This window comes from Physella acuta, unplaced genomic scaffold (genome assembly GCF_028476545.2).
Source record: "Physella acuta isolate Inbredline_101_S28 unplaced genomic scaffold, ASM2847654v3 ptg000862l, whole genome shotgun sequence".
Taxonomy (NCBI): domain Eukaryota; kingdom Metazoa; phylum Mollusca; class Gastropoda; family Physidae; genus Physella; species Physella acuta.
In genome coordinates this window covers 408,270-422,788 of record NW_026732379.1, presented here as the reverse complement: position 1 = coordinate 422,788, position 14,519 = coordinate 408,270, and the positions used below count along the sequence as shown (strand labels likewise).

At 33.9% G+C, this 14,519-nt stretch overlaps 1 protein-coding gene across 11 annotated transcripts in view; it reads right to left on the bottom strand.

Annotated features, from left to right (window-relative positions):
* LOC131952256 (protocadherin Fat 1) overlaps nt 1–14,519 on the bottom strand; it is a 221,384-nt gene that overhangs the window by 8,097 nt on the left and 198,768 nt on the right. For 7 of the 11 annotated variants that reach the window (XM_059314814.1, XM_059314816.1, XM_059314815.1 and 4 more), the window contains 19 exons: nt 13,657–13,896; nt 13,032–13,189; nt 12,058–12,295; nt 10,550–10,764; nt 9,959–10,096; nt 9,600–9,743; nt 9,286–9,303; nt 8,325–8,503; nt 6,609–7,486; nt 6,186–6,350; nt 5,881–6,035; nt 5,383–5,655; nt 4,867–5,005; nt 3,424–3,573; nt 2,991–3,167; nt 2,278–2,481; nt 1,491–1,850; nt 659–844; nt 91–252 (listed from right to left, as the gene is read on the bottom strand). In XM_059314814.1, coding sequence (XP_059170797.1) covers nt 91–252; nt 659–844; nt 1,491–1,850; nt 2,278–2,481; nt 2,991–3,167; nt 3,424–3,573; nt 4,867–5,005; nt 5,383–5,655; nt 5,881–6,035; nt 6,186–6,350; nt 6,609–7,486; nt 8,325–8,503; nt 9,286–9,303; nt 9,600–9,743; nt 9,959–10,096; nt 10,550–10,764; nt 12,058–12,295; nt 13,032–13,189; nt 13,657–13,896 — 4,179 coding nt within the window. The remainder of the gene's footprint in view (nt 1–90; nt 253–658; nt 845–1,490; nt 1,851–2,277; nt 2,482–2,990; nt 3,168–3,423; nt 3,574–4,866; nt 5,006–5,382; nt 5,656–5,880; nt 6,036–6,185; nt 6,351–6,608; nt 7,487–8,324; nt 8,504–9,285; nt 9,304–9,599; nt 9,744–9,958; nt 10,097–10,549; nt 10,765–12,057; nt 12,296–13,031; nt 13,190–13,656; nt 13,897–14,519) is intronic. The other 4 variants (XM_059314818.1, XM_059314823.1, XM_059314825.1 and 1 more) reach the window with 2 other exon arrangements.

Genomic DNA, 14,519 nt, shown 5'->3' with positions numbered 1-14,519 from the left:
GGAAAAAGAAACTTTTCACTTTGAATGAATGTTCAAAACAATTAACTCTCAGCATAGGTGTTTGTTTTGTTTTTTTCTCAAAAAGCTTACCATTCATATCATCCTCAGACTCTGATATCTGAAAGCTGCTGACTGAGCTGGTCTCACCTTGACCTCTGCCATATGACCTTGATTGGTTTATGGAAGGTGAAGGTTGAGGTGAGTGCAGGCCAGGCATCTGCTTGGCCAGTTTGTCATTCTGCTTCTTGTCTGCTGAAAGATGGTACACAGACTGATGCTATCTTTTGACCTCATAGTTTGAATTACTTTTGTAAAAGCATAATCTTATCTTAGTTTAATAATGTAAACTTTAAATTATATTAATGATTATTAAGACAAAACATCAATGAAATTTTCAATTATCCATAAAAATTTAGTAAAAAAATAATTACTGTTATAATTTTTCATTAGGGACTCAATGAATCCCTCACTGAAATTTCTAAGGTGTTTGGTTGTCTTTGCTTAAGTCATCCAAGTCAAAACTATTTAATTAGGTAATTAGTGTTATGTTTCTAACAACTAAACAAACCTTCAATGCAGTAACCAGTTAATTCAACTTATTTATGTTCAAATATTTTTAGTTGGAAATATAAATTATGTTTATCAAAACCTGACCAACCTTCCATGTAATTTTCCAGGATGTTTGGGTACTCAAACTCCCAGGGCGCCTTCTGTATGGAGTCAGACTCAGATGCTCTGGACGAAGGTGGTGGGGGCGTGTTCCTGATCATAAAGTGGGCGGGGTTTGTGTGACTAGGGTTGGTAAAAGCTTCCACGTACTGATTATATGTAGGAAACCGAATACCTGCATTGAGAGAAAACATTAGTTATGTGAGAACATATTACAAGATAAATATCAATGAAATATATGAACGTATAGTAAAAAATGTGATTAGATGTTAAAAACTGATAAAAGTATTATATGATTTATGATAAAAAACAATGTTGAATAATTAAATATATAACTAATTTATACAATTAAATAAATAACAAGCATAACAACTAGTACATGAGTTTTTTTACTTTATATATATTTAGCAGAATTACAATTTACATTACAACTTATTTCTATGTGCCCACATTTCATTTAGTCAATAGGTTTAAACAATATTTCTGTGTAAACTTATTTTATGTGCCCATATCCAATGAAATGATTAAATGATTCTATAAGATCATATTTAAAAAATGTATTACCATATTTAATAAGGTCATAAGGGTATTCTATGCCACCATATTTAAAGAAGTTTTTACATGACTACATTTTATGAAGTCATTACAAGACCATGTTTAATGAAGTTGTTACAAAACCATATTTAAAGAAGTTTTTACATGACTACATTTTATGAAGCCATTACAAGACTATGTTTAATGTAGTCGTTACATGGCTAAATTTAATGCAGTCGTTACATGGCTATATTTAATTTAGTCAATACGTGACCAAACGTAACTACCTGAGGTCTCTAGCTCATCTGCAGCACTACCGTAATTGCCAGCGGAGTCCAGATTATTCAACACATGCACAGAGTCGTGTGTGCTGGGGGTGTACGACGCCGGCCGGGTCGGGACCGGAGGGGGCACGGGTTGCAGTTGTTGTAGTTGCAGTGGGGGCTGGGATGGGAGGGAGTGGATGGCTTTGGACAGGTCTGGGTTGCTGAGCTTGCAGCGCTTGTCTTGCATGCTGCTGAGGAGGCCCTCGCTGCCACTCTCAGGCAGGCCGCAGTTTGTCCGGCGCCCACGCCAGCGTTCCCTCTGCCTGCGCTTGCACACTAGAATCAGGACTATGATCAAGACTATCAGGATGATTCCACTTACTGTGAAGAAAATAAAAAAAAAAAAATGAATTTAAGTTAATTAAACAATTACAAAAAAATTAAAATATAAAGTACAAGTTTAATACTAAATAAGGTTAAAAGCTATTTAAAGAGTTTCACCTAAAAAAAATAAATCACATACATTTTTTTAATAAAATAAAAAATTAAATCCAAGAAAATGCAGAGTATAATTGTTAACTAAATGAATGTAAAGTTTTTTCGGATGAACAAAAGATGTAAGAATACACGTACATCTGGGATTTATGGGATATTTACATGTGGAATAATAATAATGTTTGGGATATTGACATCTGGGATAATGATTAATAGGATATTAAGATATGGAGAGTGAAATGGGATATTAGCATCTGTGATTTTTAAAAAATCTAATAACTCTTCCAAAGGATCTCAAACTAAAGATGCTTACTTATAGGTACATAAATATGCCATTCATCCTTTGACTCTGTGATTCTCTCCGGCACCATCTGTTGAGGCTCCCTGTGCTCACAGTTCCTGCCGTGGAACTCTGCCGAGCAGTTGCACTGGTAACTGCCCCTGACATTGAGGCACATGGCGCCATTTAGACAAGGGGAAGAGAGGCATGGATCTGAAGGCTTGTCACAGTACAGGCCTGAGGAATGATGGGGAAAAATTTATTTTCTCTGCATACACTTGCTAAAACTTTCATTTACTTTTTTTTATCATTTTGTAAAATATATTTCTGAAAGTTGAAAAATTATTTTTAAAATAAATTTTATAAAATTGTTGGCGCCATAATTTTAAAATAATTCATGAATACTTCTATAATTGGTAGCCTGTAATTATAAAATTACATGCATAGTACTGCTTACGCATTTTCAAATAGAATACTTACATATTTTTCATTTATTTTGGCTTCTGCTTTATAAGTTAGTGGCTTTTACAAACACTTTAAAAAGTGTATCCACTTTTATTAACAACATCCCAAAAAATATATATTAATAACATTACTCTTTTTGTATAAATGTTATATTTATATTTTTTTAAAAATACATTTACTCATAAATTACACTTTGATGAATAGTATATTTCAACAAAGCTATGTTTATGGTGATGCACCTTCAGCAGGAAATACACATCAAAACACTGGGTTTTCCTTACCTTGGTACCCAGGCATACAGTCACAGAGCGGGGCAGTGGGGCCCTCTATACATGTGCCGCCATGCTTGCATGGGTTGGGCAGGCAGAACTTGCCATAGGTGCACCTAGCACCTTCCAGATTATCCTTACAGTAGCAGGAGTAGCTGTTGGGTCCATCCAAGTCAACCTCACACCGGCCTAGTTAGAAATAATATAGATATAACAATAAACGATTTTATTACACAAGGATATAATACAATATAATATATTCTGAATACTTGATTATACAACTTTTATAAAAATAAAACATTTATTAAAAATATACAAAGAGTATAATAAAACAAACAATTTACATTATTTAAAGAATCTTTTTTTTTTAAATATATAAAAGAATAACTTTAAAACCCATGAAATTAATTATGTAGATAAAAAAAAGTTTGAAAAAAAACTTTACCGCCATAGCTACATGGTGTGTCCAGGCATGGCTCTTGGTCCAGCTCACATTTCTCTCCCTTGTATCTAGCAGTACAGACACACACATAGGAATTTGGCCCTGTGTAGTTGCACCTTCCACCATTCAAACAAGGGTTTGTTCTGCACACTTCTATCAACACAAGTTATAAAATTGTTAAAACTACACTCTTCTCTTTAATACTTATTATTTCTTAACATTAAAATATAAATATATTTAAAACAACTACATATAAAATTTAATACATCAAAATCCTAAACAAATTTTTAATTTTTAATTCTTAAATATGAATATATTTAAAACAACTACAGATAAAATAGAATGCAACATCAAAATCTTAACAGTTTTTAACACGTTTTTCTTAACTCAGCTTCGCGTTTGTGGATTTGTTTGTTTGTTGTTAAAATTGACATCGAAAATTAGCCCACTTCTGATTGCTCTACAGATCTGAAATTTGGCATGCAGGCTACTTTCGCCTAACAATTTCAGATGCAATAAAAAAAACTAGCAATTAGAGACCATAATTAGCTTAATTTAATTACGCCCCAAGGACCATAAAATTGAGGACATGATTTCTAAAGATACCGACAAGACTGGAGGCCTATTGACACAGTTACTTCGGCCCCAATCGATGAGAGCGCGCTGGCCGTGATCATATAGTGGTTAGTACTTCACGTTGTGGCCGCGACAACCCAGGTTCGAATCCTGGTCGCTCAAGATTTTTAGTCCGTGTATTTATAAACACTTAGTCAAGTCATACTTAATCAAGTCATTAGATAAAGTAGAAAATAAACTATATAAAAAACTTTTTTAAAAACCACGTTTTTCATGTGTAGCAACGGACTAAAAAGGAGAAAATAAAATACTTAAAAAAAACTTTTTAAAAAACCACGTTTTTCTTGTGGACTAAAAAGTAGAAAATAAATTTTTCTTTTGTGCTTCCTCGAGCTGTGCAGATTCTTGTGATGACTGACAAAAAACGTGGGTCGGGCAGATGGGTCGGGAAATTTGATGGTGAACGTACCCACGTTTTTTGTCAGTCATCACAAGAATCTGCACAGCTCGAGGAAGCACAAAAGAAAAATTTATTTTCTACTTTTTAGTCCACAAGAAAAACGTGGTTTTTTAAAAAGTTTTTTTTAAGTATTTTATTATCTTTAAGGGCATGGGCGGGTGATGAAAATTAAAAAAACCAAAATGCTTATTTCTAAACCTAATGCTATAATATTTAGCATCTAGTTATGACTTAAAGAGTTAAATCTAAAAATAACAAAAGGGTAAAAAATGCCATGCCGTTTTCATGGTGATGGCGGCCATCTTAGATTTTATTTACATTTTTAACATAAGCATTTTGGTTTTCATCACCCTCCCATGCCCTTAAAGATAGTGGATACTATTTTGGTGGAGGGGGTGCAGTGGTTTTACCAGAATCCGGGGTGTAAAGAGGTGGGCTGTAGTCCTGGCAGTGGAACTCTATCTGGACAAACTCCAGGGCCAGAGCTATCCTGTTGTCTCCACTCAGAGGCAGGGGCACATCAAACACGTTGATGCCTTCCATGCAACCCTGGCAAAAACAAGACAATTTATTTAACAGCCAAACCAGAACACAATTTTTTAATGATGTTTTTGAATTTTTATTACTCTTTGACACTAGCTATTATATCAATTAATTTTTCTAGATTTTCTTAATGAAAATTCATTTTAATGCTAAACTGTTATTTAAATTTTTAAAAATCGTTACATTTTCACATTTTAAATCTATTTTACTGCTCATATTTTTTTTTCTAAATTAATTATTTTAAATACTCCTAATGCAGATAATTTCTACTGTTTAGGACTACTTCATTAAATTATAAATCAATTCTAAATTTTCATACCACAAATCTATTTGACTGCTAAACATTTTTGATAAAAGTAAATAACTATTTTAACTCTTCTTACCTCAAATCCTTGGCTGATGTCCTTATAACCTCCAGGAAACAAATCCACTTTAGCACCAAAGAAAATCTCCTCAGGGTCAATGTTTAGATCCGCCAGAGCCCCAGGGGCCACCCCCCTGGCCGTGTAAGCCGAGTCCAGTGCCAGCTCGGCATCTTTCCCGTTTCTGTCCAGCTGCACTGTGTGCCACTGGCCATCACTCAGATCCACTGGGATCCGAACCTGCCCCTCTCCGCTGCCGCAGTTGTACTTGTACACCAGATTTCCTCGTTCAATCTAACACAAAATTAAACCTTTTTCCATTACTATTGTAAAAATCTATTTTTAGAGACATAAATATGTGGATTTATTATGAAAATGTTGACACATTTACTGTCATGGGCCAACAGTAGTAACCAATTAGCTTCCAAAGGCTTAATTAGTTAATAAATAAATTTTTAAAATATTTATTTAAAACTTGTTGAAGATTTAATTTCCAAGAGACTAAACTTTGACCTTCACCTTGAGCATGCTGTAGTCTGCCTGGCCCTTGGCGTGCATCAGTACAGCTGTACGCTGTCTTGTACGCACTCTAAAGCTGAGTGAAAAACGTTTTTTGGTTGTGTGCTCCAGCCTCCATTTAGCATAACTTTTGCCAGCAAATGTCATTGGTCGTTCTGGAAATTTTATTATTAGATAATGAATCAAACAAGTTTAATGGTGAGATATAATACAGAAGAAATATTTATAGTTTCTGTTAAAAAATAGGCCTACCTAAATATAATAAAATATCAAAAACAGAAAGATTAGCTTTGTAAAGTCCTTACCTATAGGACATTTACTGCCACTGCATAAAGGTAATGTCTGTTCACAAAATTCTCCTGTTAGTCCTTCAGGACACTGACATATGTAATCTCTAAATCCATTCCTTATACAGATTTTGTTGGCTGAACATTTTTTGTCCCCACACTGAACTTCCCCACATTCTCCACCTGAAAAATAGGAAAAAAACATAATTGCCAGATTTTTAAAGAAATTGTTGCCAAGTTAAAACTATATTATTTGCTTCAGTGTAACATTACTGATTTGATTTAACTTATTACAAGTATAATATTTACGAGAGTTAATTTATAAGAACACAACCTATTTCTATACACCTAAATGTTCAAATTTAAAAAAAAATTTTATTAAAAAGATATTGCTGCCTTCAAATTTAAATAATTTAAAGAACGAAACCAATTTGTACATACCCAGGCATTCACACTTCTCATGGTACTGATGCCTTGCAGAAACAAAGACGCCTCCTTTCACCTGAACACTAACAACATTTTTAGCATCAAACTTGACTTCTCCAACACATGTGCCAGTCTGGCAAGAATCTTTAGCGCACCTGTCAGTAAAGATCTCCACAACTTTGGTCCCAAGCTCCGCCTCAATAATCCCTTTAATCTTCTCTATCTTCTTCTTCAACACCCTCTTCCCATAGAACTTGTCCCCTGTCTTTCTTACAGCAAACAGAACGTCCAAATTACTGTTGATGTTTCTCTTCTTCCTTATCATATCATCCTCATCTTTCTTGACTTGGGAGACACTTTCTGAAGAGGGTTGAACGTTGATAATCTCCACATCGCTACTCCTGACATCCAGCTCCTGTTTTACAACCCGCTGAAAATTCTGTTTAAAGTAAGAGTGAAACTGCTCCTCAATCAGATTCTGGAACTGGATTGTCACTCCGTTTTCCACCATGTCTTTTGTCGTGCACAGCACAGAGATATCGACCCTACCGTAGGTGGTGAATTTACCATCAGAAACGCTAACGTTAACGATGTAATTACCACCGTCCAGACTGGTTAATGCAATGAGTCGGCCATCATCGCGGTGGATATTGAAGAGGTGACTGTTAGGGGAGACAATGGTGAAAATTGTTTTATCATGGGGGTCTCTGTCCCTGGCCTCAAGGATACCAATGACGCCCCCCAGGAAACTGTCCATACAGGAGCGGAGATGGATTGACAGGTTGCTGACCTCTGGTGGAAATAAACTGTCATCCACTACCTCTATATCCACTGTTGCGTTGGAAGAAAGAGATGGTTTACCATTGTCGTGTGCTCTAACTTTCAATATGTATCTGAAACAAGAATGCAGCTTTTATTTAGAGTGCTAGGAGAGGGGTGTCTATACAGCAACAGCATACATTATGGCATAAAACATTCTATATTCAACAATCACAGCATGGCCAAGTGGTAGAGAGCTAGACTGCTAACCCAAAAGTCTAGAGTTCAGATCCTGGGCTAGAGTCTGTAGGATGTCCCTGAGTACACCCAGCTCTGATGGGTACCTGATTCACATTAGGGAAACAAAGGCATAGTGATGACCACACAACCCCCTTGTATGCAGAGGTAATTAAAACAAATGGACTCTACTTCATCTGCCCAATGTGTCTTGGGCACAAACGGGAAAAGATGCCGACGATTTAAAAATATTTCAAATTAAACTGTATCTATCATCAATTACATTCTCCATTCTCCTAACATTTTATCCTTGAATAAAACATTTAAAAAAAAAAAATTTAGGATCTACAAATTAAATTATATTTTTACATCTTCTAGCTTAAAATAGAAAAAAAAAACTAAATTAATCATTCTCACATTTTAATATTTATAATTCTTTTTTTTTGAGTAACAAATGGTAATGTATTAAAAAGTAATTATTCTCACATTTTAACATTTATAATTCTTTTTTTTTGAGTAACAAATGGTAATGTATTAAAAAGTAATTATTCTCACATTTTAACATTTATAATTCTTTTTTTTTGAGTAACAAATGGTAATGTATTAAAAAGTAATTATTCTCACATTTTAACATTTATAATTCTTTTTTTTTTGAGTAACAAATGGTAATGTATTAAAAAGACCCGTCAGAGTCACTCAAGAACAACAGGCTGCAGATCACTGCCAGTGACTTACCGCTCTTTCACTTGCTTGAGCAGCTTGCCAGCTGTGGTGATGACACCCTTGTTGTCAATGTGGAACTCTCCATTGTCATTGCCTTCAACAATCTCGTAATAGAAGGGGGGACCATTCTCAGGCAGGTCAGCATCAACTGCAGACACTGTAGCAACTTCAACCCCAGATTGTTGAACAACCTGAAGTAGAAAACCAGGAGGTCATTTAAATATTTGAAATATTCATGCAATGGAATAATGTATAATGAATAATGTATAATGGGAAATAATTAAAGAAGAGAATAGACATTTTCTTTCTCCTTAGAATATTCACTTATTTCATTTTGTATTGCTGACTCAATTAAAAGTACACAATCTTATGGTTTGATCAAAGAGAATCCAGGGTTGTTCTTTTTAGTCACACTGAGATGCAAGGTTTTGATAAAACTCATTTTGAAAACCAAATATTATTTGAAATAAAAATACAAAATCAATTAAATGAGCTAGAAAAGGATAGAAAAATGAAACAATTTTGCACTCAGAAATGAAGAAAGTAGCAAACTACATCCAGTTAGATAAGATTTTGATTGGTCAAAGTGATAGAAATTTAAAACATCTTAAATGCAGTTTATTGAAGATATCAGATATAACATTTAATAAAGCTTAAAACACAAGTTTTATCATGCAAGAGAAATTATTGAGATCTGACTTAAGAATCAGAATTGTTACCAGATAAATTAGTTAAAATTGAGGCCAAAAGGAATAAAGAGTTGCTTCAGCATAAGAAGTGATATTAATCATCATGCTAAAGAAATTTCAAAGTAACAGATTTGTGACATGATTTCAATCAGATTCTTTCCATTTGCAAGTCCAATGCAGAGAGGGTTAAAACAATGAAGAAAAGTTGATGCACAAATTTAAGTCTTAAAGAGACATTTGATGCTGTTGGATGTTAAATTTTTTTTCAATCCAAAAATACTTACAGATAAAAGATATGTTTTCTATAAAAAGAGGTGATTACAAAAGAGATAATATTAAGGGTAAAAGGAAATTTTTAAAATTAATTAAAGATTCTAAATTTAGCAAAATTTTATTATCTACAAAGAAACTTAAAATTGTAAACTAAATAAAATAAAAAAGGTTAAGATTTATATGTTCCCACGTTAAAATAATTAAGCTACAGTTCTTGTGAGTTTAGACATTTATCGAAGGTGCTAATATGAAACTTTAAATATTTTAAGTTTCTTTTCCAAATGTAAAAATTTTACAATTAAAAATAAGATATAAATTGGGGTACCTGGACAAGTCCCTTGAAAGTATCTTGTGTGAACACAGGTGGATTGTCGTTGACGTCGTCAACAATAATGCTGAGAACAGCTGAGCTGAAGAGTGTAGGGGCGCCAGAGTCTTGGGCCTGGACCACCAGGGAGTAGCTGCTAGTCTGTCAAGGGAAACAATTTGATCACATATTCACTGTGCACTATTTGGTGAATATTACATTTTAAATATTTAAAATAAGTAACCAATTACATATTATTATGTAGATTAAATTTTAATACAAATTCTCTTAATTCCATAAAATAAAATTTTTCATTTTTTCATTTAAAATCTAACAATTTTCTGGTACTTTTAAAATTACTTCACCATATGACTAACCTTTTCTCTATCTAAGGGAAATATAACCTTGACTGATCCATCTTTTTCATCAATTTTAAACTGCTGGTGATTGTTGCCATTTACCAAACTGTAGGTTATGATAGCATTAGGCAAACTATCACTGTCTGTAGCCATCACCTGTAAGGTCAAGGTTAAAAATAAAACACCTCGATATAATAATTCCAGTTATAGAGTATATAGATTTTTTAAATTAAATATTGGTAATGAAGATCAGGTTTAACATTCTATAACTTTTTTTTTTCTCGATTTAAATTGTTTGGAAGTAAAGGGTTAAAGAACAGAGCAACTATTTAATTTAAATCTGTGAAGCTGGTTTAACATTCATTTTTTTCCCTCCATTTAAATTGGTTGTAAGAAAAGGGTTAATGAATAGAGCAGCTATTTAACTTAAATCTGTAAAGCTGGTTTAACATTCTTTTTTTCCCCTCCATTTAAATTGGTTGTAAGAAAAGGGTTAATGAATAGAGCAGCTATTTAACTTAAATCTGTAAAGCTGGTTTAACATTCTTTTTTTCCCCTCCATTTAAATTGGTTGTAAGAAAAGGGTTAATGAATAGAGCAGCTCCATACCTTAAATATCTGTGAGCCTGGTTTAACATTCTCCAAGACGTGAATGGTGTAAGCGTCCTGGCTAAACCTAGGTGGGTTGTCATTGATGTCTGTGATGTTGATGCTGATGATAGCTGTGTTGGTGAGGGGTGGGGTCCCCCGGTCCGTGGCCAGGACTGTGATGAAATATTCACGAGAGAGTTCGTGGTCCAATGGCTCAGCTACAGTGACCACACCTTGATAAAAGAGGATCAGAGCATTGAGAAAACTTGTTCACAAATTCTTAATTATGGAGAATCAGGTAATTGAAAATTATAAATTGAAAAAAACAAACAATATCAGTCATCAATAGAAAACCTCAATGCGCTGCAGTACTAAACTTAAATACACTTTAGTCAACGCCACAATCTGAGTCTATAACTTAGTCTACATAAGTGTCTTAACTATCCCATCTAATATTTTTTAGCGCAATTTCCATTCTGGAGAATTGCGTTTATTAACTCGTCATTTCTGGGAATGGATGGATGGATGAATGAATGAATGGATGAATGTGTGTCCGGGCTTTAAGTCGTATCTCCTCCTCAACGAAGCAATATCGATGACTAGTTTCAAAAGCAATTATGTTAAGCAAGTTACGAGAATGAGCATAGGCCATAAAAATTCCGGGTTTCTTTCATGTATTTCCCGTAAAAGCCAAAAAACCTCGAAAAAATGCAGTTTTTGGCCCATATCTCGGCAACCAGACCACTTAGCGACTTGAAACATGTACCAATCGATTCCTGCCATAATTTAGAACAATATTGCCGAAGAAAGTTTTCAAAAATATCCTCTCGTTCGGTCACAAATTTTAAAATTACATAAACACCTACAAACCGATCGCTCTTCTAGCTTGAACGCACCCCATCATTATACGTCAGAGCTATTTTTAGATAACATAAGCAAATTGCGCATAAATGTCACTAGACTTTTTTAATTAACTTGCGCGCCTACTGAACGTGATGGCGCAGCCATGGAACGCGATGACGCATCTATTGAACGTGATGACGCGTGTGGTGTGGTTGTATATACATGCCAGAAGTAGAGATCTATCATCTTAATGATTATCATGTTGATAATCAAGTTCAACTAACCAATGGTTTTAATAACCCTGCTCTTGATTTCAAGGTGCTTAGTTTAGTTAGTAGTTAGGTTTATTTAATAAAAAACGTTTTAATAACTAACCAATGGTTTTACTAACCCTGCTCTTGATTTACGCTACGACAGAGCTATTTTTAGATAACATAAGGAAATTGCGCTAAAATTGTCACTAGACTTTTTAATTAACTTGTTTGGACTATTACCCCACATCTAAGCTGGTATCAAGTAAATAATCCAACTTTTGTATTGGTCTCTGTAAATTATCTCTACTATGTACTGCTATTTATCAATGTATCACACTTTTCTACTATGCAATGTTAAATTATGTAACCTTTCAACTTGCCTATAATAAATTATCTAAGGTATTCACTGGTCTATGCAAATTATCCCACCTTTGTATTGGTCTATGGCAAATTTCCCATGCTCGTTCCCAGCTGTGATAGCATAGGTGATGTCAGCGTTGAGGCCAACGTCCAGACTAGTGGCCTTGACCCTTTCAACCACAGCCCCGACCCTGGCAGACTCGTCAATGCTTGTGAAGTAGCTGGACCTCTCAAACTCTGGGGGGTTGTCATTGACGTCCAGCACCGTCACCATCAAAGTCACCTCTGAAGAAAGTTCTTGCATGTTCTGTAGGAGAGGTCGAAAAAGGTAAAAATAATTTTGGACTTTTTCTGTATATTTTACTTTTGAACCAGACAATTAAGAAAATGTTTCAATTTTCTTAACTGTTCCATCCTCATGAACTTTCTATGTTAGCATAAAGAAAAATTGTGTGTACACAGACATAAGTAGAAAGAATTATTGTGTAGGCCAAGTTAGACATTATAAACTATTAATATGAAGATAAACATTGGAATAATTAAAAATTGAAATTACATGGTTCACATTAGGAAATATGAATGTGAAAGCAGACTTAAGAAAATATTAATATGTAGATAGACATTGAAATTATTTTAAATGTAAGGTAAGTAAGAATTGATGTGCAGATACTCATTAAAGAGATATTAATGTGTAGATACTGATAAAGTATTAATGTGTAAAAAGACATTCAGAAGAATTGATGTGTAGTTAGACATGAATAAATTCAAATTTTAATAACATGGTTCACATTTTGACATTAGAAAGAATTAATGTGTAGATAGACATTGGAAAATATGAATGTGTAGATAGACATTAGAAAATATGAATGTGTAGATAGACATTCACATTTTGACATTACAAAGGATTAATGTGTAGATAGGCATTGAAAACTTTTAATGTGTAGATAGACATTGCAAAATATTAATGTGTAGATAGACAATGAAAACTATTAATGTGTAAATAGACAATCGGAGAAACAAAATTTAACATGACCAACACTTACATGATTGACAGGGTTGTAAGCAATGACAGTCAGGTTGTAGTAAGGGTTCTTCTCCCTGTCCAGCTCAGCTGCCAGACTGATGATCCCGCTCTCAGCGTCAATGCTGAACACACTGCTGGTTGTGGCTGAAAACTTGTATCGAATGTGGCTGTTGATACCTGGGTCAAATTAGGCAAAACATGAATTTATGTAATGAAACAAATAGTTGATTTTTTAAATATACAAATAAGGTATTGATGCCCACAAACACAACTGTAATATAATAAAATTCAATAGTACTTAATCTAATAAACTGAAAAAAAAAGTCAATAAAAAACAAATTGTTAATATGGAAAAAAAATCTAATTAATAACTAATTTGTAAAAAAAGTGAAATGCTTTCAGTTTATTTTGGCCTAAATGATTAAAATTGCTTCTATTTGCCTGAGTTTGCTCTGTTGTACTGTAGTTTATTTGAATCTTTAAATATTTTTGTATGGAAAAATTCTTAAGTTTGTCATGGTTAACGAGAAAATAAACCACTAATCAAGACAGTAATACAGACAAAGATGATGATAAATTTCTATAAAGATTAAAGTTCTTTCACAGAAAACCTAACAGAAATTTTTTTTAAAGATTTTTCTTACTAGTATCAGCATCTTGAGCCACAACCCTCGTCAGTAATGTACGAACTTTAGCGTCTTCCCGAATGTTGTAAGTTTCACGCAGGCTGCCCGTGGCAAACACTGGTGGGTTGTCGTTGACATCCTTCAGCACCACGAAGATGGACGTTGTGCAGGTCAGACCACCACCATCTCTGGCAACAGCTGTCAGTCTGTACTCTGGTTTGGTTTCACGGTCCAGGAGCTTAGCGGTTCTCACTACACCTGGTGAAGGGAAATTAAAATGTTAGCAGTTTTTACAACACCTGGCTATGGAATTAATGTTAGTGGTTTTTACAACAATGTTATATTTAGAACAGTGGTTCCCAACCTTTTTCGAGTGGCGACCCCCATTTATAAAAATTAAGTGACTCGCGACCCCCATAGAATTAAAAAGCCGAAATTAGTATGGAAATTAATAAGCACTAAAATAACATTTTCTAGTAGACTTTCAATATGAACTACTCTTGATCATTGTTTAATACCATGAGTAAAATTGCATACTATTCACTAAACATTCGTGGTTATTTTTTTTTAAGTATTTTTTATTTTGTTAACGCCAACCTATGTCATTATCATTATCTTAGTTTTGTTTTTAATCGAAAAATAGTGTTGAAAATCTATTCTCGAAAAGTCAATCAATTTTACGTTTAGGTATGAATGGTGAATACTACACCAAAATTCAGTGTGTAGTTTTTTATCTTACGCGGAATCATTCTACAAATCAAAGAATTCATCTTGTAATTCATCATGAATGCTGGAAACATCGAGGGAAAAAGAGAATGGATAATGCGTCAATGCAGATTCTTTTTTTTTTTCAGCTCAGACAAAATAGCGCTGCAGTTCGT